General features: G+C 26.7%; 2 protein-coding genes across 13 annotated transcripts; both read right to left on the bottom strand.

Annotated features, from left to right (window-relative positions):
• Positions 1-560: 560 nt before the first annotated feature.
• On the bottom strand, positions 561-15391 carry LOC145194617 (serine/threonine-protein kinase TBK1-like). 12 transcript variants are annotated; one of them, XM_090096710.1, is made up of 23 exons: positions 15286-15391; positions 14784-14924; positions 14304-14430; positions 14075-14165; positions 13839-13929; positions 13628-13690; positions 13142-13236; positions 12665-12890; positions 12371-12435; positions 12170-12278; positions 11549-11612; positions 11107-11153; positions 10525-10616; positions 10234-10323; positions 9640-9680; positions 9527-9555; positions 9198-9313; positions 9024-9106; positions 8075-8114; positions 5024-5122; positions 4653-4752; positions 1126-1196; positions 561-756 (listed from the first exon to the last, which is right to left on the bottom strand). In XM_090096710.1, exons 1-23 carry the CDS (start codon positions 15379-15381, stop codon positions 651-653), a joined length of 2082 nt encoding a protein of 693 aa, XP_089952836.1. In that variant the 5' UTR covers positions 15382-15391; the 3' UTR covers positions 561-650. The 12 variants fall into 12 exon arrangements, 2 of the variants coding, with proteins under 2 accessions (XP_089952836.1, XP_089952837.1); XR_016455244.1 differs by lacking the exons at positions 561-756; positions 1126-1196 and adding an exon at positions 10985-11015 and having other exon boundaries at positions 4706-4752; positions 9477-9555; positions 10525-10645; XR_016455246.1 differs by lacking the exons at positions 561-756; positions 1126-1196 and adding an exon at positions 10985-11015 and having other exon boundaries at positions 4706-4752; positions 9477-9555.
• LOC145194920 (protein lifeguard 4-like) lies at positions 15286-23917 on the bottom strand. The gene is made up of 7 exons (XM_090096712.1): positions 23720-23917; positions 19572-19680; positions 19343-19448; positions 19079-19112; positions 16408-16525; positions 16148-16193; positions 15286-16047 (listed from the first exon to the last, which is right to left on the bottom strand). Exons 1-7 carry the CDS (start codon positions 23808-23810, stop codon positions 15841-15843), a joined length of 711 nt encoding a protein of 236 aa, XP_089952838.1. The 5' UTR covers positions 23811-23917; the 3' UTR covers positions 15286-15840.
• Positions 23918-24417: the final 500 nt, after the last annotated feature.

Raw genomic sequence — 24417 nt, 5'->3', positions numbered from 1 at the left:
TAAATATTATTACTAAATTTATCAAAAAATATTTTTCCAAAAGAAAAAAAAGTTTCCCCACAAAACGGAAAATGTGCGCGCGCGCGTCTATATAAACTTCTAAAAATATTTCATATTTTTTCAAGTGAAATTTGACTGAAAAAAACAAAAAATCTATTAAAAAAAAAACAAACTCTAAATCAAAGTTCTAAGTGTTTATTTTGTGGCAAAGCATTAGAGCGACACTAACGATATTTATCAACATTTCGTTATCGCAATAAAATCATTGCCACAAAAAAAATTTTTCACCTTATTAAACAACTGTTGCACAAGTTTTTTTCTATTTTTCAAAAACGAAAACATCTCTAGAGTTGCAGGTTTTAACAGTTCAAGATTATTGCTTTGCCTAAAAGTAATTTGTAGACAATGTAATTTGTAGACAAAGTAATTTGTAGACAAAGTAATTTGTAGACAAAGTAATTTGTAGACAAAGTAATAATCAACTTTGCTTTCATATACTCCTAACTGTAGAAATGGTAAAAAAAAAAAAAAAAAAACAACAACGAAAAAAAAAACGAATTTGAAAACTTAAAATAGCTTTACTGAAAAGTAAGGTTTTTGAACTTGTACTGTTAAAAGGCCTGGAACTCTAGATCTAGTCTTCCGTTTGGCTAATTAGAAGAAATTAAGTCCAGGCTTTCGAGTAATTCGAGTTTATGTTGTTGTTCGCTTGCCGTTAACAAGAGGTCAGGGATCTCACATTCCAGCAAATCCAATCTATTGTAAGTGTAAAATGAAGTATATACAAGTAATAAATCTTGATTTATCAACAAAAGATAATTGTCTTTAAGTTCGTTATTATTGTATAAACGCAATTGAATCTGTAGAAAAAGACCACGTGCATGTCTCCCACAACGAAGCTACTGGTATTTTATGTATCAAATTTTATGCATCGAATTTTATGCATCAAATTTTATGCATCAAACTTTATGCTTACTGGTTATTTTTGTATCAAAGTGAATTGCGACATTAAAACTTAAAATGTTAAGTTTTATGGTTTTAATGCCGCAAGGTATTATGGTAATAGAGTTTTATCTTTGATGCACGAAAGAAAAAAAATGAAAACGAAAATGAAAGATATCTTACTGCTTTTGAAGTTTCTTGACGTCGCATGAATTCTCTGACCGCAAAATCAACGCACTTATTTCATCTTCAAACTAATAAATCAAAATCATATTTAGGCAGAGGTTAATAGAAAAACACGACGATTTTTTAAAGAAGGGAGATTTGTGAAGTTGAACTTGAAACCCCTTAGACAAGCAAACTGCTAACACATTTAGTAAAGTTTTTTAAAGTTAATTTTCTTTTTTGAACCCATGGATTTTTAGCTTTACTAATTGTAATTCTGCAATGGCTTTTTGTTTACCCAGTTTTTATTATGCATTTCTTAACTTACAAGTTGTACAAGTTTGACAGGTTAAGTTGCACGGGCTAATTTTTAAAAGATCTTCATAAAGAGAAATTTTAGGTCAGTATTACAATCAGTATTTTGGTAAATATGTATAAATCAGAGGTGAGACCTAGAATTTCGATCAGGAATAGATTGAAGATTACATTTTTTCTCTCGTGTTTTGTTACTATAAAAGCTGTAATGACTATTGTGATAATGACACTCAAGTGGGTTATGCTTACTCAACATTCAGTACACTGTCAGTTAGAATTAAGTGATACATAATATGCTCGTGTAACTTGAACCTAAATTGTTTACTAAATACCCAAAAAATTTATGCAATTAATTATGCATTAATTATGCAAAAATTATGCAATTAGCTTCAAAGTTGTCGACGGAAGAGACGAAAGCGATAAGATTTATATCTATTGCTAATTTGCACGCATGTTCAACATTATTTAGTATTGTTATTCGTTTTCTAGTGGCGAGAATCTACTGGAAAAAAAAGAAATACAAAAAAAACAAACATTTGCTTCGGTAATTTTAGGTTAATTCTTGTTAGGTTTAGGTTAATTCTTTATCTTTAAGCAAAAAAAAAAAAAAAAAAAAATCACAGAGACGTGTGCAATTCAAATGAAGCTACTCAAAATTGTTATACATGTAAAACCTCTTCTCCATTCAATTACAATCAAGTAATCAAAGGTCTTACATTCTGGGGAGTTTAAACCTTGGTTTGTCATCATTACATGGCTATGTAACAGTCTTGTAGTTAAAAACTTCGTCCTTCATTTCAGCAGGATAGCGATCCAAAGCAAACAGCTATAATTAAGAGCTAGTTCCTTCATAATACAACTTAACAATTATAATGCCCAGTACAAACACCAGATTTAAATCTAGTAGTTGTTTTATGGGAAATCCCTTGCATCTTCAATCCGTTAAACTCTTTCGTATTTAAACAATCAATTTTTTGGAATTTTTCTTTGCATAAAAGAAAATTAACATTATGTATTTCTTCTTTTTTTTTTTACTGTAAATCCTCGCCACTTTTTAAAAAATTAATTTTTAGGCGAAAAGAGTCAAAGAGAACTGTATTTTTTAAGATGCGATGTAAAACACTAAACTTTTTTATGACGTGTGTGTGCGTATGTATATATGCCATAAAATTGATAATCATTGATTGTCAATTACTGACAGTAAAACGTATTTTCTTCAAATGTGTTAGTTACCGTAGATTTCCCTAATTCCGAACAAAATCGTACTTAAAGTTGAATAACTCCGCTTGCTTTTTGAATTTAATATTAATTTTTTTAAATAAATAAACTGGAACCTAAACTGAATCGAACCATATTAAGCAACAAGTATATTTATTATAAAAATATTGTTAATTTTTAAATTTGAAAAGTAAAGTTTTCGTGCGGAATTAGGAACACGTGTTCCTAATTCCGAACGTACATATGAAATCCCAAAAAATGGCATTCAATTTAAAAAAGTAAATAATTTATGCTAGCGTAGACCTTTAGATTAGAGTGAGGTAAAATTTAAAATTATTTTAATGTAAGGGTATAACATTGTGTTGGTGCAGAGTGTGAATTATCTATTTATTAGATCCTGTCTTACATTATTTTTTTGTAATCAGTTAAAAAAGAACCTTCACAGTCACTACCTGTTTCTGTCAGTTAACCAGAAGAAATCTCAGTTGTTAGTATCATGTCGGTTGCAGCATTAATTAATCAAATAGGAAGCTTGTAGTGCTTTTAATCATACAGCAATGCAGTTTTATCCTTTACGCAGTTGTATTTTGAAATAGGAGTAATTCAAAGACTGAAACATTGTTCATTGTAGTTTTGTATTGTAATAATTGTAATAAAATTTCTTTCGCGATCTTCATTTTTTTTTAAACTTTTTTGACATTTCTTTTTTAATAACAAACGTTAAGATAAACAAGACGTTTAGAAATTCAATAAAGGTTAAAAGCGTTTATTAGTTTCTAAGTTAATGTCGTTAAAATACTTTTGTTAAATATTGCGGTTAATTACTTGCACGTAAAAACGCTTACTTTTGTAAAAAAAAGGTGCATTCCAAAATCTGTTCGGAATTTGGGAAACATTTTAGTTATGCAGAAAAATACTGTTTTTGAGATATCTTACGAAGTTTTGCTAATTTTTGACTTTTTTTTCAGATAAATAATCACCATCAAATTCTACATCGAACAGTACGCAACTTAAATTGCCTTTTTTTTTTTTTTAAGTCGGTTTTATATTGTTGGTTTTTCAGGGTTTTAAAAAGTGTTTTGCTTGCAATTAAAAAATTTAATGGTTGCAATATATATTTTGAAAATATTTTTTCATATTCTCATTACCCTAGTCTTCCAATTTATTAATCAGTTTTCCTTTTAAAAATCCCACAAAAATAAAAGATGTAACAATAAGTGAACTAAAGCTGTTCGGAATTAGGGACTGTTCGGAATTAAGGAAATCTACGGTATATATTTTTTTCTTTTTCTACAGCTGTGCAGCGGAGGATTTTTTGTGAATTATTAAAATTCACAAATTTTTTTTTTTTTAATTATTAAAATTCACAAAGTTTCCAATTTTTAATTTTCACATTTAATTCTTTCTGTTTCGCTCATGACAGTGTTTCAACCATACTCATTTCATGTTTTATTCAAAATTCAGTTTTTTTTACTGGTTTTTTTTGGCCTGGAAAAATAACATCTTATTTTTGCAAACCTATATTTTATAGCTCAGGCTAAAATTGCACAAGTCTTTGAAAAAAATATTACGGAATTGTTTGGAAAAACCAATGCATCAAAAATTGATTTATAAAAAATCACATTTTTAAATCAACCTGTATTTTGACAAAACACTTCTAATCATTTTCTTAATCATTTTCACTGCTCCTTTTTATATTACATATCTTTTTATATTACATATCTTTTTATGTTACATATCTTTTTATATTACATATCTTTAAAACATTCTGAACTTTGGTAATTGTCAAATAATGACAATTTCACAATAAATCTGCACTATAAAACACTGATTTGTCCAGCTCTTTTTTTTTAAAAAAAAAAGTCCAATTGGTATGAATAACTTGTTTGTTCGTTTTTTTAAAATTAAAAGTTGTTATTTTTTGAATTTTTAAAGATGGAACCTACAAAAAGACAAATTACAAGCAACAAAAAGGTAAAATTCACATGTAAGTAACATATAAAACACCTCACATTATTGACTTGTTGCTCATAATGATCATTAAATAGATCACACTCTTCATTCATTTTTGTCCTGAGAGTAGCAATGATTTCTTTTTGCTTGTAAATAAAACTGTGAGAAAATTTATACTTTATTAAGCTGTACATAAAAAAAAATAAATTACTAAATAAAAGATGCTTTGTTTTCTGACAAATAGTGATAAAAAACAGAATTAATAACAAGCATAAAATAAAACTGTGAGAAAATTTATACTTTATTAAGCTGTACATAAAAAATAAATAAATTATTAAATTAATAAAAGATGCTTTGTTTTCTGACAAATAGTGATAACAAACAGAAATAATAACAAGCATAAAATAAATAAAAAATATACAGGACTTACCTTAGCCATTCCATGGCCTCTTTTTGAAGTGAAAGGAAGTAATCAGTCAAACTTTTTAAATCATTAAGAAGAGAAACAAAGTTTGCTTGTAAACGCTCTCTATTAAAAGATGAAAAACTTATATCAAAACTTGTACTTTTACTGAGTTTTACATTAAACTTTCTTTTTTGTCTGAAAATTTTTCTAAGCAAAGTTATTAAAACATTTCTAAGAAGAGTTATTTCAAACTTTACTAAACAGAGTCAAATTTTTTTAAGCAGAGAAATTTAATTACTGTAGTATAAGAAAAAAGAATTACTTAAACACATAAGAACACATGTCCCTAAAATGTAATCTGTAATATAAACATTTAGTCAATAGTGTTTTCATGTAAAGCGAGGAATAAGAAATGAAATTATACTCAACCTTTGCAATTACATGCAAGAATTGTTTGCTAATTTTTTTTAAAAGCCTCTACTTTTTTATGGTTACGAGCAGAGAATTATGAAAAAATTTGTACAACTCATAATTCAATATTTTATTGAATTATGAATTGCACAAAGGTATAAACGATCATAGAGGCAGTGTTGCCAACATTTTCTACATGTAAAATGCCAAAAAGCATGAATATAAAATGCCAAAATAATACCTTTTCTAAGTATCTTTCAAAGTGTGGCTGATTCAAAATGATTTTGTCAATTTGTTTTTAACAAACTTTATTAAATACTTTTACTTTTGAACCTTTTACTTCCAAATAAATAAATACTACTTAAACATACTTGTGCTTTGTGTTTATTTTTAAATTGGATTAACAAGTTAATCTTTGCAATTGAAGTCAAACTGTGTTTTTCATCATTCTTAGAAAACATTTTTTATGTATTGGGAATCTCATGTTGAGTTCTTTAGTCAGTGAAGTCACAAACTTCTAACTGAACATAGGTCTCTTTATCTATAGATAAAGAGACCTATGTTCATATCTCCATATTGACTTCAACAGAAACTGGAGTTCCAATTTATTAATCAGTGTTGATTGCCTCTTACCCCTATATTGCTTCTATTAGTTATATTATTGTAGATTTTTTATTAAAATTTGTTTCCGAACTCAGTCAAATTCCTAAATAAATATTAACTTCTCCTAGATTGTTTTAACTATTTCTTGTCTGTTGAGTAAGATTTGACTGATTGAGCAAGATTTGACTGATTGAGCAAGATTTGACTGATTGAGGTTTTATTGATTAAAAAAGTTTTAGTAGATAAATCGAAGAGGTTGGGAGAGAGGTCGGAAGAGAACTTGGTAGATAGTTTTGACTTCCTTCATACTTCTCTTGATGTTGTATTATGTCCTTGGTCTCTACAAAAATTGCCCTAGCTTTAATTGGCAGATTTACTGACTGCTGTTTAATATGTGAAAGATGATAACTCAAGCCAAGGAGAACAGCAGTATGTCTTACAGCAAACCTTTTGTATTTCAATACAAGTGATTTTAATCCAAATGTTTTTGTGCAAATTTGTAAAAATTATTGTTCCAAATTCTAAGTGGTGATTTTTACCTCTTCACAGAGGATTTTGACTCATTGTTGAATTTTTTCCTAGGATTGTTGGACATAAGTGTGTAGAAAACTTAACTTTTATAACTTTTCTAGGTTGTCAAATTGATCTTTAAGAACTGTAAGTAAAAAACTTTATGATAAATCTCATATTTCCTACAAAAGAAATTCTGAAAAACTCCAAAATTATTTAAAAATTGAGTATTTTTAAATTCAACATGAATTTAAAAAATGGGATTAAGTTCAATTTACATTAAATTTTTTCTAATTCTTGTAAAGATGACTTTTTTAATATCTTTTTACCACTCATTTTTTTCATTTGCTTTCTTTTTGGTAATATTCGAATTGGATCTCAATGGAGTAGTACAGCACTTTTTCAATTTTAGTTTGGTATTTCAGCTGAGACATATAACAAACCAATACTCACCCCTCATAAAACTTGTTAAAGTAAGTCCATAGAATTTCTGCTTTCTCTTCAGAACAGTGAGCATCTACTAATTTTTAAGTATAGCAGGAAAAAGAAGACTTACAGAAAAATTTTACATATTCCAATAGATTTAGAAAAATTGATCAATTTCAGAGAAGCAAGACCTAAAGGTTTTTGAACTTTTTTAAAATTAAAACTTTTAACTTTCTAAATACTTTGATCAACAAGACTTCTTTCAAGAGATCAAAGCCATCAATGCCCTAGCTGTTACCTCTCATGTAATTTTTTTTTTTTTTTTTTTTAATGTAAATGAAATGCGTAACACTCACCTTTTTAACTTTTTTTTATATAAGATTTTGAAGAAACAGATTATATTGTTTTTTTTTGTTGTATTATGAAATACTAAAAAGATGATTAAACACTATTCCTAATGTTGTTGTTTTTAGTGTTATCTATGAAGTACTACTATTACTTAACAAACGTAACTAGAATATCCAGCAACTATTAACTACTGAACATATTAGCCTCTTTTAAGGCGTTGTCATGACTGCCCTGATTGCCAAATCTTATAGCATAAGTATTTAATATGCTGCAAATACAGCATGTATTTTTTATATACACTTACATAATTTACAGATTCAAAGTGTTTACAGCGATTCTCAAAAGTGTTTAGATTATAGTACATGAAGTTATCACGAGTACCATGAAGCAACCACAAACTAAATTTATTGTAATTAAATTACACCTGTCCACAATCTTCTATTATAACTTTATCAAAGTATTTTGTTTTGTTATTATGCACATACTGTCAATAATAAAATTTTTTTGGTAGAAATATATGGAAAGCAAACTGTGGTTTCATAACAAAGTGAACTGCATTTTTGGTACATAAATAAGTGAGAAACCCCATTTTCATTTTTTAAGTTTCCAGTACTCTTTGTTGGAAACTCTTATGAATTTAGAAACTGTTAAAAAGTATAAAACAAATTTTTTGGGAAAAATTAAAAAATATACTTAGAATCTTGGTCAAATTAATTATTCTTATTTAAGAAGTTATGAAAAAATGAAATATGATATATAATGTAACAAAGAACTTACTTTTCAACTTTGTGTACTAACTCATCCAATAGGGTTGCAACTATTTAAAATAGACAAATTATTAAACAAGATTATCTACAGATCATAGCTTTTGTAAAAGCCTCAAAAATATTACTGAATATAAAAAACTTTAAATAATACAAATACAAATGTAACAAATTGATTTACATATGGATTATAATTTTGTATTATATGGAAGGAACTAGCATCTTGACTTCAAATATTGATTTTGGCATGGCCAAATTTGTGAATATTACATAACAAGGAAACTTATTATTAAGAGAAAATCCTTTTCTTTCCTTATTTTTTTTTTTTTTTTTTTTTTTTTGCAAAAGACCTCTTACAAGACTTAAATTAGAAAAAAGCAAAATATTTTATTTTTTAGTACAAGATCTGATGGATCAGGTTAATATTTGTGCAAAAATTATAACCAGGAAACTTATTACAAGGAAAATATATTTGTTTTTTATAAAAGGCTTTTTAAAAGAAAAAAATTTTCATCAAATATTAAGTTTATAAGGAAAAAATATCTGATAGATCAGATATTAAAACTGCAGCAAAAACTGTTTTACAGGTTAGTTTTACAGGATAATTCTTAACAATACAACATTAGTTCACTTTCTTATTAGTCGCTGCAATACTCAGATTATTTAATACGAACTTTTTACTAATTTTTTTTATGAAAAAAATTTTGTACAAGTTTCTAAACTAATTTATGATAAAGGTTTGGATAAAGTATCTGATGGTCTGAGACCAAGGTTTGGGTAAAGTATCTGATGGTCTGAGACCAAGGTTTGGGTAAACATGACCTGAACATGAGCTTGTTTAAGTTTTAACCTTCTTATTACTGTAAACAACAAAATTGAAAAGGATGATTATGTGAAACAATACAGCATATTTTCACTGATGGCATGCATTTTTAAGCATGCGATCAAAATATAAATTCTACCTGTTCTTTTGTGATACTTGTCTCCATAAAATTTAACATAAACAGAATGTGTTATTTTAACTAAATAGTTGATAGATTCAAGCCTGGGCAAAAAAAAAGGAAAACCATATAGCATTTTTAAAAATTTTTTAAAAAATTAAAATTTTTCACTAAATTCTTTACATATAAAGTTACCAGGGCCACTGATCATCAGAAATATCAGAAATGTGATTTATTGTTAATGATTTCTTTTCTAACACATCCTTTAAGAAAGTTTCTACGCCACCAAAATAATAAACAACATGATCAAACTAAATGAAATAAAGTATTATTTAAAGAATGAGAAAATAATGAAAGAACTGCTTAAATAGCATGACATAGTCATAGTAATTTTTTAATTATAGAGAACACATTAAAATTATAATAGTTTAAATATGAAAAGTTGAAAATACTAAGTAAATACTGAGTACGTACTAGGAAAAACAAAGTGAACCAGCTAAAGAAGATAAACAAAAACAAATTACCATCTGCTGATCTTTATTTGAGGGAATCTCTGAAAATAAAACTTTTGTTACATTTACATACGCAAAAGACTCCACTAAATGCATTTAAATTTTAACATTTTAAAAATAATTACCTGGTGAGTAACTGTCTTTTAAATTTAATAATCTTTTATATCTAAATAATAATAACATAAATAATAAATTATAAATAATATAATTATAAAAAATTTTAAAAAGTATTTTTTCCACTTCTAATCCTTTCATTAGTACCATTAATTGTAATGGTACTAATGAAAGGATTAGAAGTAGAAAAAATTTTTGAAAAAATACTTTTTACATATATGTAAGAGCAAACTTACATATATGTAAAATTACATGTATATAGACATAATATATTACATATGTTTAAATATATATATGTATATATGCATAAATGTGCATATATAAGCAATACATGTATTTATATAAAGATTTATGAATTTTTGTAAAAAGAAAAAAATAATTTTTTTGAATTGCACATTTCAAATCAAAGAAAAAAAATATTTGTAATGATTAGTTCATGTAAAAAACTTTATTCTTATCTTTATAAGGAAAAATCACAGTAGATCACTTAATATATATCACTAAATGAAGATCAATGTAAATGAAGTTCAAGATTCAAAAACTTATTCAGAAAAAAAAAAACAAATTCAATAAAAAAAATATTGATGAACAAAAATCCTCATCACCTGATAAGTTGAGAGTTAATGCTTGTTGCTTGAGTCATTCTTTGTTGATAAGTTTCCTTGAGTAGAGCGCAATCATGGTCAAAAAACCTTCTAAAAATTATGAGTCTCAAATAAACCTAAAATTGTCAAATGATAAAAAGCCAAAAAGTTTGAACAATTTTCAAGATTCGGTTTTAAATTTATAAAATACTAGAAAACTAAAACTTAATAATTTATGCCATTAAAATAGTTTTTAATTGAGATTGGGCCAATCACTATTATACATTAACTACATTTTCAAGTAGTACTTACCGAACCAGGTTATAAAACTTTTTTATAAGCTTGCAATTTAATACGGAGTGCTCAGCCTGGCGCTTTATATCATATGCATAACCGGCATACATCTACATATAGAAAAAGGAGTTTCTTTGGGCTAATAAGGTAAAATAGAATAAAAATTAAGTTAAAGATAAATGAAAATAAAAATAAAATGAAGATAAAAGAAAAAAATAAAAAAAACAAAAGATAAAAATTTTGATCAAGCTTTTTTAAAAAAACCTTCAAAGCAAAAACTTCAAATTTTTTCTCTTAAAAACATCTATGAAGAACTTGAAGAATTTCAAAGAAAAACTTGAAGAATTCTAAAGAAAAGTTTCCAATAAGTCCAAAATCTTCAAAAAATAATTGGGTTGACTTTTTAGGTCAAGCGATGGAATTTGACAAAAATTAAATTTACAGCACTAAAACTTAAATGTCATGTAATAATTCAGACCTTTGTTTACACAACTTTTTCCCTTACCAACCTACCAGAAATCGTTATATAAAATAAAAGCTCTGTTTTCATGAAACAACTATTTTTTTCACAAAAAATATTTTAAAACATTTTATACCAACCTTAGATAACTTAAAATCATCTTTATTGAAATTTAGAAGAGCTGGATCTAACAAAATTAATAGAGTTAAAAAATTTTTTACAAAGCTATAAACAGTTCTTTTGGCTATAATTATATGTTTTAGTTGTACTATAACTACATGTCAAAAATTTTTAAGTTCAAGAGAAAATAGTAAAATACCAAAAAATGAAATTTTATAAAACTTTAATAAAAAAAAAAAAAAAGTCTTAAATAAAAAAAAATGTTCTTAAAAAAGGAAAAGTTTTCAATTTTTCAAAAAGTTTTCAGCTTTTGATTTCATTAAAAAAGTATCCAAGACATTCTATAAGTGTTATGATCTAAAAAAAAAAACTGTTTAAGAGAACTGTTTAAGAAATACAAACAAAATAAAAGAAAATACAAAAAAATTAGAGAAAAAAAAGTAACTCATTATACAGACTTACATTCATACACAGGTTTTTCTAATGACATCTGACAATCTGTGAGAACAAAGAAAGGATCTTCAGCCTGAAATTGAAATGGCAAGTAAAAATTTTGACTTATGTTAGAGTTAGTAGTTATAGTTGTAAATTATTATACAACTTTTATTTTACATAAACTGACTACACATTTATGCAGAAATATTGTTTTGCATCCTGTAGCATAAGTATATGGAGGATATAGTCATATTAAAATCTTTTTTCTTTTAACAATACAACTCTCTAGTCAACAAAACTGTAATTATGTCTAAATTATTATCAAGATTTAAATTAAAAAAGTTTAATTTGATTTTAGTTGTTATAAGATTTTAACAAAAAAAAAAAAAAAAACATGAGCTTGTACAAAAAGTAATAATTAATAAATTTTAGAAAGAGCGAGATATTAATTGTTCTTCATGTGAGAAAAATTTTTCTGTGCATTTTAAGTTGCTATGCATTTATGTTATTTCAATCACTTTAATAAAGAAAAAATTATTTTAAAAAAAAAACAAATATTAAACACAAGTGCACTTACTTAAATGACATAAAAAGTTTTATTTCAAAATAATATAAAATTTACATTTACAAAAATTTTATCTAACTTACACTTGTCTTAAAATGATACAAACTAGATAGATCAATGGGCAATAGATCTCCATTGAAATATATTTCCCCATTTGTAACTCCAAGATATTGAAATAATTTTTTTGGTGTTCTAAAAAGGTAGAACAAAACATAGCACAACAACTTCTAGCAACTTTTATTGGTAAAACTTTTATTGTCAACTATTAAAAAAAAGTCACATACATGTCATTTTGATTCATGAATAGCTTTTGCAATGAAAAATCACCACAAGAAAACACATCAAATTTCTATTTTGAAGAAGATAAAAAGAAAAGAAATTATTTTTAACAATTAATTAAAAAGATGTTTTCATTGTTTTTTTGTTTTTTTTGTTTTTATTAGTGTATAATCTCATTGAACTTAAATGCAAGGAGCTTAAAACAATATATTATAGAGGATTTGCAGCAAAAAAAAACTTCCAAGCAGCTTGAATTTTGTTTTTGGAAACAGTAATAGAAATTAAATGGCTCAAATTACCTTTAATGAAACAATTTCTTTAACAGATTCGAAAAACTCTTCATAAGATAACATAAACTTTTCATCTACTTGTAACAAAGATTTCAAGATCGGGGTAAGCAGTTTCTTTAAGTTTTGAGATATTCTTGTTTTTAGGGGCAAATCAGTTGAATATATTAGTTTTCCAGAGTCCAAATCTTGATAACATGAAATAGCATCATTACTCTTTTCAGAAATCATTTTGAACCTATTAAAAGATAAAAACAATAAAGGTTTCTAAAATTCTACACACAATTTATTTTACATATTTTAATTTTAATTTTTTCAAATTTTATCTTAAAATTAACAAAAACTGTTTTTATTCATTTTTACTACATTTATAAAATATGTTTTATATATTCAATATTTATAAAATCATATAAAGCTAGCATTTTTTATGAACACTAGTAACACTTATCGAAACTATATAATTAGACATAAATAGAAAGTATCTATTACATAACATCTTTATTTTGACGACCACCAGCAGGGCGAAAAGGTAACTGTCCAGTTGCTAAATGATAGAATGTCACACCTAAACTCCACATGTCTACCTATAAAGTTGTGTAAAAAAAATAGGCATAAGATTTCTTACTCTTTTTACTAAGATTTAGTTTGAGATAAACGTCATTTAATGAAAGCATAAAGGTGATTGAAAGAAAATTCAAAAAATAATTAGAATTATTAGAATAATTAGAATAATTAGATAATATTCTAAAATGGATAAGTTGTTGTGTAAGATGTTGTATCACTAAAGAAATATTAAAAAATAAAATCATACAAAATAGTTTGCAGCATGCTCCAATAAAAGGTGAATGATTAAAAAATGATTAACATAATAAAATGATGGTAGAAACCCATAGAATGCTTGAATGATACTTTAACTTTTAAACTTTTTATTAATAATAAAAATAGCACATGTTTTTATAAAATTAAAGGCATTACTCTTGCTGAAAATGATTTATTACTGGATCGCTTGATAACAGCTTTTTCATAAATATCAGGGTGCTTAAATACATAAAAAGAGTACATTTAGAAAATATTTGAAAAAATAAAAATAATATAGGAAAATAAAATAGGAAAAAACAAAAAAATCTAAGTCAGTAAAAAAATTAATTTTTCAGTTCAATGATTTTTTGAAAAAAGTAAAACACACCAAATATTCCTCAGTGCCGTAAACAGACACAAACTGTTCTGCTTCACCAAGTTCACGAGCTGCCCCAAAATCTGTGATCTTGTAAATATATCTTTAAAAAAAAAATCTTCTTAATAAGTAAAGAAAAAGACCCATACTGACAAAGTATTTACATCATAAAAATAAATAGTAAAACCCTTTTACTGTTTTAAAAAGAATACTCTCTGCATTAAATATATTCAGTTTTAAATGCTCACTCGCCAAAACCTTTGTCTGCACGAAGTATGTTCCCTGGTTTAACATCTCGATGGACAACATTTGAATTTTTAAGATACTCCATACCTGAACCTAAAAATATAGTTTTTACAAGTTTATGTTTAAATACAAACCAATTAAGAAGTTAAATTTTTTAAGTATGAATTTTAGTATTTAAGTATCTATCTAAGTATCTTATTTATATTTAAGTATCTATTTAGAAGAACTTACAGATATCTCTGATTATATTTATTAATGTTGTGTCTTCTAATCCATACATATTTTCAGGCTCTTCAATAATATCATGAAGACTTGAACCACACAACTCCATAATTAATACTGTTGCTTTTGAGCCAATCTACAATAAATATAGAAACACATAAGTCACATGGAAAACAGTGCATTTTGTTCTGCTATGTTGTGCATAATGCTTTAATATGCTACAATAATGGTTGTTAAGATTATCTTTATATTACTTTTTTCACATATTTATATAAATTTTTACATGAAGAAATTCTTCTAGCCATATTTTCAGAAATTTTGATATATATAAAGTGATGATCTGGAATTTTAACAAAAATTCTCCAAATTAAACTTGTGATTACATAGACTTGCACAGCTAATGAGCATGAACTTATTAATACTAGTAACTTTTTTTTCTTCCATTTTTTTGAATATAAATTTCAACTACAAAAAGGTAAATTTTTTTACCTCCTGTTCCAATGCCATCAATTTGACAATATTAGGATGTGATAATTTTTTTAGCAAATCTATTTCTCGAATTCGAACTTCATATGGTCTTCGGTCTGCTTGTGAATTGAACACTTTTGCAGCGCATGCAACAGCTTCTTTCTAAACAAGCTTCCATTTTAACAATAAAAAGGCTTCTATTCTAACACTTAATTGTATTACTCTAAACATAATTTAATCCAATTAAGTAAAAAATTGGAAGCTATTTTAAATTTGATACTTTGTAGGTTATGAAGAGAAAACAATCTTTATGATAATGAACTAAATAAGCTCAAAAAGGTTGTTTATTAACAGGGGGACATATTTACAGAACGTAACAAAGTCAACATAAACTTTATAAATATAAAACTAATACAAGGGTGTAGCAAATGGATTTTAATGTAGCTACTAAATGGATTACAGTATTTGAAAACATTTTAAGAAAGAAAAAAACAAAACTTAACTTAAAAAAATATTAGTTTACCTTAGACATGCATTTGAATACTGTGCCTGTGGATCCAAGACCAATTACTTCTTGAACAGACCAAACAAAATTATTACTTTGGCGTATAGCACTCATTATGATATCTAAATATGAAAATGAAATTTGTTCATTTATATGAATTGGTACTATTTAAACAATTAATGTGACTACATATTTATAGCAATAATGTAGATTCTATATTTTAACACATTTTATTTGTTTATAAAAAATCCATGGAATTTATATCACATAAACAAAATTATCTTTTTCATCTGATTAATTTTATTTAATTTTAGATTTAAATAAAAAAAAAAAAGTTTGATTAAAATGGTAAAACAAATAAGAATGAAAACAAACTTCATGATGTCATTGTAATCAATCATGTCATAAGTAATTAATTATTATTTTAATGGATTGTTTGTATGTCATCAAAATTGTATATAAAAAAACTCAATAAATCTTTTCAACAAAAACAAATTTTGTTTTTCATATCAACTTTTGTACATTCAAAATATTCAAATATTATTTTAAAGAAATCCTTCTTCTGCGGCTTATTCAATTTCTTTTTGTAGAATTAAGAATTTTGAGTATTTCAAGGAACAAGTTGATGATATCAAGATATAAGTTAATAGCAGCAAGAATATATTCTTCAGCTGACAGTTTATGAATCATCATATGCGTATCAAAAACTATGAATCCAGCGAAAAGAATGGCACCAGATACAGCAAGAATCAATTCAAACATCTCATTACGAATGAAGATCTTAAAAATAAACAAAAATTAGGTTAAAGCAAAACATTTTAAAAAGTAGAGGAGTTAGAAGGGATTAAGAGGAAAAGTGGAAATTTAAGCTAAAAAATACCTGCAAAAAACCAGCAATAAGAACAATCCAAAGCATTGCAAAAAGCCTTAAAAATTTTAAAAGATCAACAAACTGAAATACACATATGCTTTTAAAACAAAAAATCTTATAATAACAGTAATTGAAATTTTGAGATGATCAATGTTAAAAATTAAAATTTTTTTTTATATGTCATTAAAGCACCATATGCTCTAAGTTAAATAATATAAATTACCTTTGCAAAAGTATAACTAATTGCTTTTTACAAATTTATTACTTACCCGGCACCCCAAGCACTGAAATCTTTTTTTGATTGAAATGTATATATAGTCAATGCTACCACTACAGCCATGGTCAAACCAAAAGCTTCCAGAACAATAAACTGGTCATAGAAGGTTACTAAAATTAAAAATACTTAACATAAGATTTACAAAAAACTAAATAATTAAGTAGATTTATAACATTCTACGCCTCAGGGCGCTTACAAGGGCAAATCTAGGAGGTATCCTACAATGCTTAGGATTAATTTTCATATATAAAGAATAAAAATTGATTAAAAAGAGCGCTCATACCATAATTTTGGTGTTTAAAAAAGAATGATTTTTTAAATTTTAACATGATAAATAAATTTATTATAATAAAGTTTAAAATTTTTACATGAGCTCAAATGAATCCTAAGAACAATGGGTATTCATTTTTGCCTTTTTTCTTTATTTATTATTTCATAGATATTATTTGGCCTACAGCCTTGGATTCTACAACCCCAAAGAATATTTAAACTGATTGTTTGAAAAATTTTTCACTAATGATGTTAATATTAGGCCAAAAGAATCCTTAATTATCAATGAAATGAAATCCTTAAAAATTTTTAATATTCATAAAAACTTAATCAATAAAAAATTCCTAAACTTAATCATAGTGCAGCTGTGAACTCTTTATTGTTCAATGCAATTAAAGCCAGGCATATGCCAACTTACATAGTTAACAACATAGTATCAACTTGTTTCTTTTTTATGTGAACATGGAAGTTTACACTTTTAGTGTAAACCCTATTAATCCATGGTCGTACAACCTGAAAAAATGTTAAATTATTGATGAAAAACTGGTTTATTAACAGTATAGTGGCAAAAATGTCACCTTCAAACTTGTAGTGTGATTTTTCAGATCCTATATAAATAACACTAAAACCTTTGGGAGGAATTTGAACTGTTGTAATCTAGTTTGCTTGTAGAAGGTCTTCTGCATTCTGAACTATGACATGAAGGATGTAATGATAGTTAATTGTCAAAAAACTTCTTTACTTCAACATCAAACCCTTAATATTAGTAATATTAAGAAAGGTCTCAAAATTTAAAAATTTAAGACATTTTATTCTTCCCGATTGTAAGATTTTTTGTATTCATTGTATTCTTCCCAATTGTAAGATTTTTTTGATGTTAGTCATGTTTTTCAAAAACAATTTTTATTTTTCTCCCTACAGATTTTATAAAAATACTTGGAAAGCCAAGTTTTTTGCATAAGCTATTTCATTTAGCATCAACCATGTTTATTCTCTCTTTTCTACATTTTTTCAAATGATGTAAAGTAGTTGTAGCTCTTGATAATAAGAGTTTCTTATGAAGATTTATTATTATTTTTCTTATGAATTTTTCTGTTGAAGATTTGAAAATGACTGTATATTAATTGAAATAGTTGGAAAGTAACCAGCAGCTTTAAAGCATCCCTGCATATTTTGTGCAACAGAATATGCAAGGATGCTTTAAAGCTGCTAATTACTTTGATAACTATGACAAAAACATACTTTCCTTGTATGAATGGTAAGTTAAATGGATGATTAAAGAAGGAGACTTTGGAATTTTGCTAAAAAACTTCAGCAAGATGGTTAATCAAACTTTGTTGATTGGAAATATAACAAAGAAAATTGAAGAGCTTGTCAATATACCAGACTTACATATCACAGGCTTATAATAGAAAAACTTGGTTAAGTCGGTTGTACACTGATCATCATTTACAGTTTGTAATTGTAACAAAGTTTGGAAATATAATAAAGAAAGTCGAAGTTAATTGTAGACTAATGACCATTTAAAGTTGTTAAATGGTGATCAGTCTACAATTAACATAATGAATCCATGGAGCAAAATATGTAAAAGCTATTAGAGACTTTAGCAATATTGTTTACAGATGCTTTGTCAAAAAATTAAACTCTGACTATGTTGAAGATGTTGAAAAGTTCTCAGAAAGCTTCACAGATCTTGGATCAAGCATTACATCAAAAGCAGAGCAGAAAGAGAAAGTTCATGAAAGGAAGTTTTTACAATTTAGAAAAATAACATAACTTATTGTAGTATAAAATATTTAAGCTAAAATGATTTTAACTAAGGCTTGGTGTATTGCATTTAACAGGCATTAGAAACTGTTCATCAAGACTTCAAATAGTTTTAAGTATATAAGGTTGGAGAGCACAACCCCAACTTCTAAGTCTTAAAAAAGGCTATCTTGGCATACAACACATAGCACTTATAAGGAAAGAAATTGGTAAAAATGTATTATCATTTTAAAAAGAATGCTAAATTATTTGTACAGTAATATTTTTTTAAGTCTACCTTCCAAGTGACTAAGAATAGTTTGATTTACAATTTAACAGATTCAACCAATGATATTTAAAGAATTACTTCTAGAAAATTAGAAAATTTATTTTCCATAATAAAAGTTCATATTCAAAAATGTAATTGTAAAAATTGTTCAATTATGGCTAAACATTTACAATAATTAAGAGTTGGTTTGCTTGAAAGTTTATTTTAGTTTATAAAATTTGCTTCATAAACTAAAGGAGGAGGGATGAAGGAAAAGGAGGAGGGATGAAGGAAAAGGAGAAGGGAGAAAGGGGGAACAAGTACAAGCATCATCATATTTTACTGGATCCACTCTTATCTTACAAATATTAAAACTTACCAATAGTACCAACAGTATACGCTTCAATGAAGGTCTAAAGAATAAACAAGAGCTTCTTGTAAAAACATTGTTGATGCAACTAAAAGTTTTGTTAAGCAAATTTGATGCTAAATGCTTGAATGTGCTATGCAATTAAATCAATAAAATTTTCTTAAATTGACTTGATTGCATACTTACAAAAAGAAACATTTAACTAAGTTACTGTCTTAAAAAAAAGAAAAAACTACATTAAAATTATTTTTCAGCAGATTCAAAACCACTCACAAAAGCTGCCAGCAAGTAAAAATTTGTAGGGGATTCTTTTCTCTTGATTCCAAGAGCAATTATTAATCCAATTGAGGCTATCAAACCAAATAACAGCAGATTAGGACTAAGAAAGATAAAAGAAAAAAAAAGCAAATAGAGAAGTAAATAGGCATGTATGCAACAAGTATATACATATTTACGCATACACAATACCTATATTTAGCTTCAAAAAACTTTACACACTTACCTTTGCTGCACAAACTGTTTGAGGCCATCATTATGCATAAACAGAGCACCAACTAATGTTGTGATAAATAGTTGAGCACTTAAAATCCCATAGACTTTTCGGATGAAACCTATGCATTAAAATTTATATCAATTGTTAACTACACTAACATTACACACACACACACACACATATATATATATATATATATATATATATATATATATATATATATATATATATATATATATATATATATATATATATATATATATATATATATTATGATTAGTTAAATACTTTTTCACTCAAGAGTGCTCAATAGTCTACTGACAAGAGTAATTACATTGTAGGATGTTTAAGTGCTGTATATGATTCTTTTTTTACGTGTCTATCTTTTTTCTTATTGTCTCAGCGCATAAACTAACACCTAGTATCTTCTCATTGAACAACTCAATTCAACCTCAGCAATTCAACCTCTCAGCACAACTCAGTTTAGGATTAACTCTTATCTGTTTATAAATTAAGTTGATGAAAAAAATTTCTTGGTACCTTATTTTCAGAGGCCTACCAGGCATTGCTGAAACACTTAGAATATTTATAGCCTCTTTTCTTATGCATTTCTCTGGTAAACATTTTTTGCAATCTTCCTGTTAGACATATTATTTGTTTTGTCTAATTATAAAAGAAACAATTTTTCATATAGCGTCAACTGTTTTGTGCATCTTTACACCTTCAAATAAATAAATAAAAATTTTGTGCTCATTGATTTTGACAGTAACATTCAAAAGCCATTAACATTTTGAACTTTGCTGGCTTTTAAAAGTTTTCAAGCTTGTCTTTGCTGTTTTAAGTAACTCTTACAAATACTCACTGGTTGGATTTGCACTAACAACCTGCAACTTTTTTTGCCCATTTTTACAGTAAAATTCACTACCTTTTTTTTTTTTTTTTTGAGAAATAAGTTTTAGTTGTGTGACTTAAAAACAAATTAATGATAATTTGTAAAAAAAAATATTAATAAAAAATATTAATATTAATAATTATTTCCAACAACTATCCAAATATATGTTATGTAGTTGATTATGTGTGTGTGTGTGTGTGTGTGTGTGTGTGTGTGTGTGTGTGTGTGTGTGTGTGTGTGTGTGTGTGTGTGTGTGTGTGTGTGTGTGTGTATGAATATAAATATATATATATATACCCTTAGCCACAAAATTAACGCACCACTTACAAATTCCAAATTATTTTGAAAAATAATATGTATTTCCCAATTTATCAATTACAAAGATGATAATAATGTTTATTGTTACGCCTTTTGTATGTTTAAGTCCATTTTCCTCATTTAATTTTGAAATTATGGCAGCTTTTCATAAGTAGTATGCTTTTGCTGTAATTAAACCTTTTTGCTGCAATTAAACTTTTAAAAGAAAAGCATTTATTGGTTTTAAATTGTTTTAACAGTAGAGAAGATAACTGTCATTTGAGCAACATATCTGTTTGCAATGCAATGTGCTAGATGAAGTTTAAATTGTGATGAATGTGTTACGATTGTTACAGATGAGTCAAGGTTTTGCATTATAAATTCTGATTGCTGCCCACGAGCATTGGTATTCTGGCCATTTATCTGACCTTGACTCAAATGTTTGCTTCAATTGGAGTCAATCGTGATCTGCCATGATGGTCTCATTGGGTTTTAGAAGCTGATAGTAAATTACGCCCTGCTGATCCCACCAAATTCACAAAAGAAACTTTGAATCATGGATATTTAGTTTTTCATAAGATGTTGATGCATGACCTGGCTTACCCCATGATATTTAACATGAGATTACTATTTGATGCAAAAAACCTTTTCTTTTTTGCCAATCAAGCAACAATTCACATATTAAGTGTTGCCATTCAATGTCTCTCCGCTTTAACTCATAGGGCACCCAATGACCTTGCTTTTGGATCATCCCTAAAACTTTTAAATATTTTGAAACTATTTTATCATCAACTTGTAATGATTTTCCAAGTTTAATTAGCATCTGATAAGGATCTTCATCAAGCAACTCCTCATACTCCTTATCTTCAAACTTTTTGGTGTCTTAGAGTGTTTATCGTCGAAATCAAAATTATTTGAAGCGTCAAAACCAGTTTCTGCACGTCTTTTCCAATAAAGAATGCTTACCATATGGCTTAACAAGTATTTGGTGCGCCTCAGCTGCAGTTTTTTTTTTTGAAAAAAACAATTTAACAAAATTCCCTGCAAAAACACTTTATCTGGCACAAAAATAGACATGTTGAAGCATAAAAAAAAAACATATTGATTATATTGTGATAATTTTAATATACTGAAATTTAAAATAAATGTTGGTACTTCCCTGTAGATGTGTCATCATATGATATTATATACATGTAGTCCTTGTAGGGCCATTTATTAGCAGACAGCATGAACTTATTCAAGGTCCTAATACATATATATGCCAAAAATTATCCCATTTCCATAAAAAAAGTACATTTTCATTTAACAACTTTTTATTAGACAAGAAGCGTTAGATTAACTATATTCACATTTGAAAACTCAACATGCTTGAGACAGTAATAGTATACTAAAGTACTTCTTAAAACATTTGATTCCTGGACTGTCTTTTGTCACTTTAAACCAGGCAACCTGGCTCATTCCAAACTTAGATGTATCAAAAAATCTAGCCAATGCAGTATTTTTAACCATGCCTGTTATAAAAAGTATACTTGAATTTTTTTTTACTCCTCCAAATTTTTCTTTAAAAGTGGTCAAACAAGAGGTCACCTTTTAGGGGAATGATAACTAATTGTATCAACAAACCAAATAACAAATTGTATAATGTAAATAATGCATGCTTAATAGTTATGATGGCGCGAATGGACTTAGATCAATTAGAGAAAATGACAAAAAAGGAACATCATTAAGCTGAAGACCATGTTTGAACACAAGGACAGCGTCTTACAGAGGCAAGCAACTAGAAAATTTTTTGTGCAATCAGTCTTTTATCTGCAAAAACATTGAAGAAACCCACATATAATAAATGCAAAAAAAACAGCAACAAAGGTTCTATTAAGAATAGTGTCACAGAAAAGCAAAATAAGATATCCAGTCACTTATTCGAAAAATATGAGCAAAAAGTGTTAGTCTGGATTTTCATTTCAGCTAAAGGTATTTCTAAAGCTTTTTTTTTACCTTATAAGCAAATAATAAACAAGAATTATACCTGACTAAAAGCATCATAAAAAGACTTGTTCCTCTTATCAAATTAAATTGTCTAGATGATAGTTACATATTTTGGCCTGACCTAGTAACATCACACTACGTAAAAACTGTAGTGGAGTATTTTAGGCAAACTGACATCAATTTTATTTTAAAAAAAGACAACCCTCTGTATGTACCTGAATGCAGATTAATTGAAGACTTTTGGTCTGAATTGAAAGGAGAAGTATACAAGAACAGCTGGCAAGCATAAACTAATAATCAACTTTATAATAGAATAAAGTATTGTTTGAATAAGATCAACTTGACTGCCTTACAATGTCTTATGGGATCAGTACAAAGTTGACTTAACCATAATTGTAGAAATGGAGTTATAGAAGATAAATAAATGTATATTTTTAAAGGTTGAGAATATTTCTACTTAATCCTTTTTTTATTTGAAAAAAATTTTAAGCGCAATCTCATTTTTTCATCTGTTATAAACATGTATATATGTTTGTACGAAACATTTGACAATATAATACAACCCTTAACTAACCACCATGTTTAGTTAGCTGGAAATAATTTTTAATATTAAACTTAATATTTACCACCTAATTTGTTCAATTTAAACATTTTCTAATATTTAAACAAAACTGAAATAAAAAAAGAGTGTGTGAAATTGTAATAAGGCCTTTATACATATTAGACTTTACTAAAAGATAAAGTATTTTAAGAAATTTAAGTCATATAAATCTAAAAAAACTTAGATCAACCTATGCTAACTAGGCTTGAAAATTTGCATAGAACTTCCTAAAAAATATCTTTGAATATTTTTAATTAATCAGAATTTCATTAGGCTTAAAATACGATGCATTATTAGTTTCGCTTTGTAAAATTCTTTTAAGAAAATAAAAGAATTTACCGAGTTATAAATTGATATAAAAAACTATATTAAAAGACAAACCAAGCCGAACTTGTAAGGATGACTGTGCAACAGTAACACCATAAATAATATCTCCATCGTTTTTAGAATAACTTCCTTCTAGATCAGCCATCTCAACAATGAAATTTACATACACTTTTTTTTGAAAAAGTTACGTCATGTTTTGTCGAAATAATAAAAAAACGTTATGACGAAGCGTTTGCGCTTACTTTGCTAAAAATTAAGGTTAATTCTAAATAAAATTTAAAATTTTGGAGTAGGTATGTAAGTAACTAACGCTTAAATCTGGAGTACTACGCTATTTTCAAAAGGCGTTCGTACCAAAATTCAAAAATATGTTCCCGAAACATTTTGTTACTGAGGTCATCATCTTCTCTCTTTAAACTAAGAAAAATACTATTTGGTTTTCTTATTCTTCAAATAAACGTACTTTTCGTTATTACTAATTAAGAGATATTTTGATATTTGGATAAGCTCATTTAAAAAAACTATCTGCACATACTACAAATATATAGTAGAAATCTTAAAACTCTCCTTTTCTGCGTTAAAACTAAAAGAGCGCGGCTAAAATTGTTGCACTTGCCAGGGTACTCTTTTGCTAGACCTTTGAGCTGTAACAGCCAACTTTTATTTACACCCAATGCTAATTAACACTAAATCATCTTAAAGAAAACAGATTTTAAAAAATTTATTTAATAACAATTTTAGTACCAGATATA

The sequence above is a fragment of the Hydra viridissima genome, unplaced genomic scaffold, assembly GCF_058129835.1.
Source record: "Hydra viridissima isolate aposymbiotic clone 2 unplaced genomic scaffold, HvirCarnegie_v1 scaffold_8, whole genome shotgun sequence".
In the NCBI taxonomy this organism is placed as follows: Eukaryota; Metazoa; Cnidaria; class Hydrozoa; order Anthoathecata; family Hydridae; genus Hydra; species Hydra viridissima.
The sequence above is the reverse complement of the archived record's forward strand: the minus strand, read 5'-3'. Positions and strand labels throughout refer to the sequence as shown.

Bases quoted from the DNA above. Each gene is read 5' to 3' on its own strand.
- LOC145194920 (XM_090096712.1), bottom strand. From the start codon at position 23,810: ATGGCTGATCTAGAAGGAAGTTATTCTAAAAACGATGGAGATATTATT. The intron at 19,681-23,719 runs GTTTGTCTTTTA...TTTAATGCATAG, and splicing joins ATCCTTACAAGTTCGGCTTG to GTTTCATCCGAAAAGTCTAT. The intron at 16,526-19,078 runs GTAAGTTTTAAT...TTTTAATTTTAG, and splicing joins GTATACTGTTGGTACTATTG to TAACCTTCTATGACCAGTTT.
- LOC145194617 (XM_090096710.1), bottom strand. From the start codon at position 15,381: ATGAGTGCTATACGCCAAAGTAATAATTTTGTTTGGTCTGTTCAAGAA. The intron at 14,431-14,783 runs GTAAAAAAATTT...TATTTATTGTAG, and splicing joins TGATGGCATTGGAACAGGAG to ATTGGCTCAAAAGCAACAGT. The intron at 8,115-9,023 runs GTAGAATTTATA...TATTTTAAATAG, and splicing joins CAAGTATCACAAAAGAACAG to TTGCAACCCTATTGGATGAG.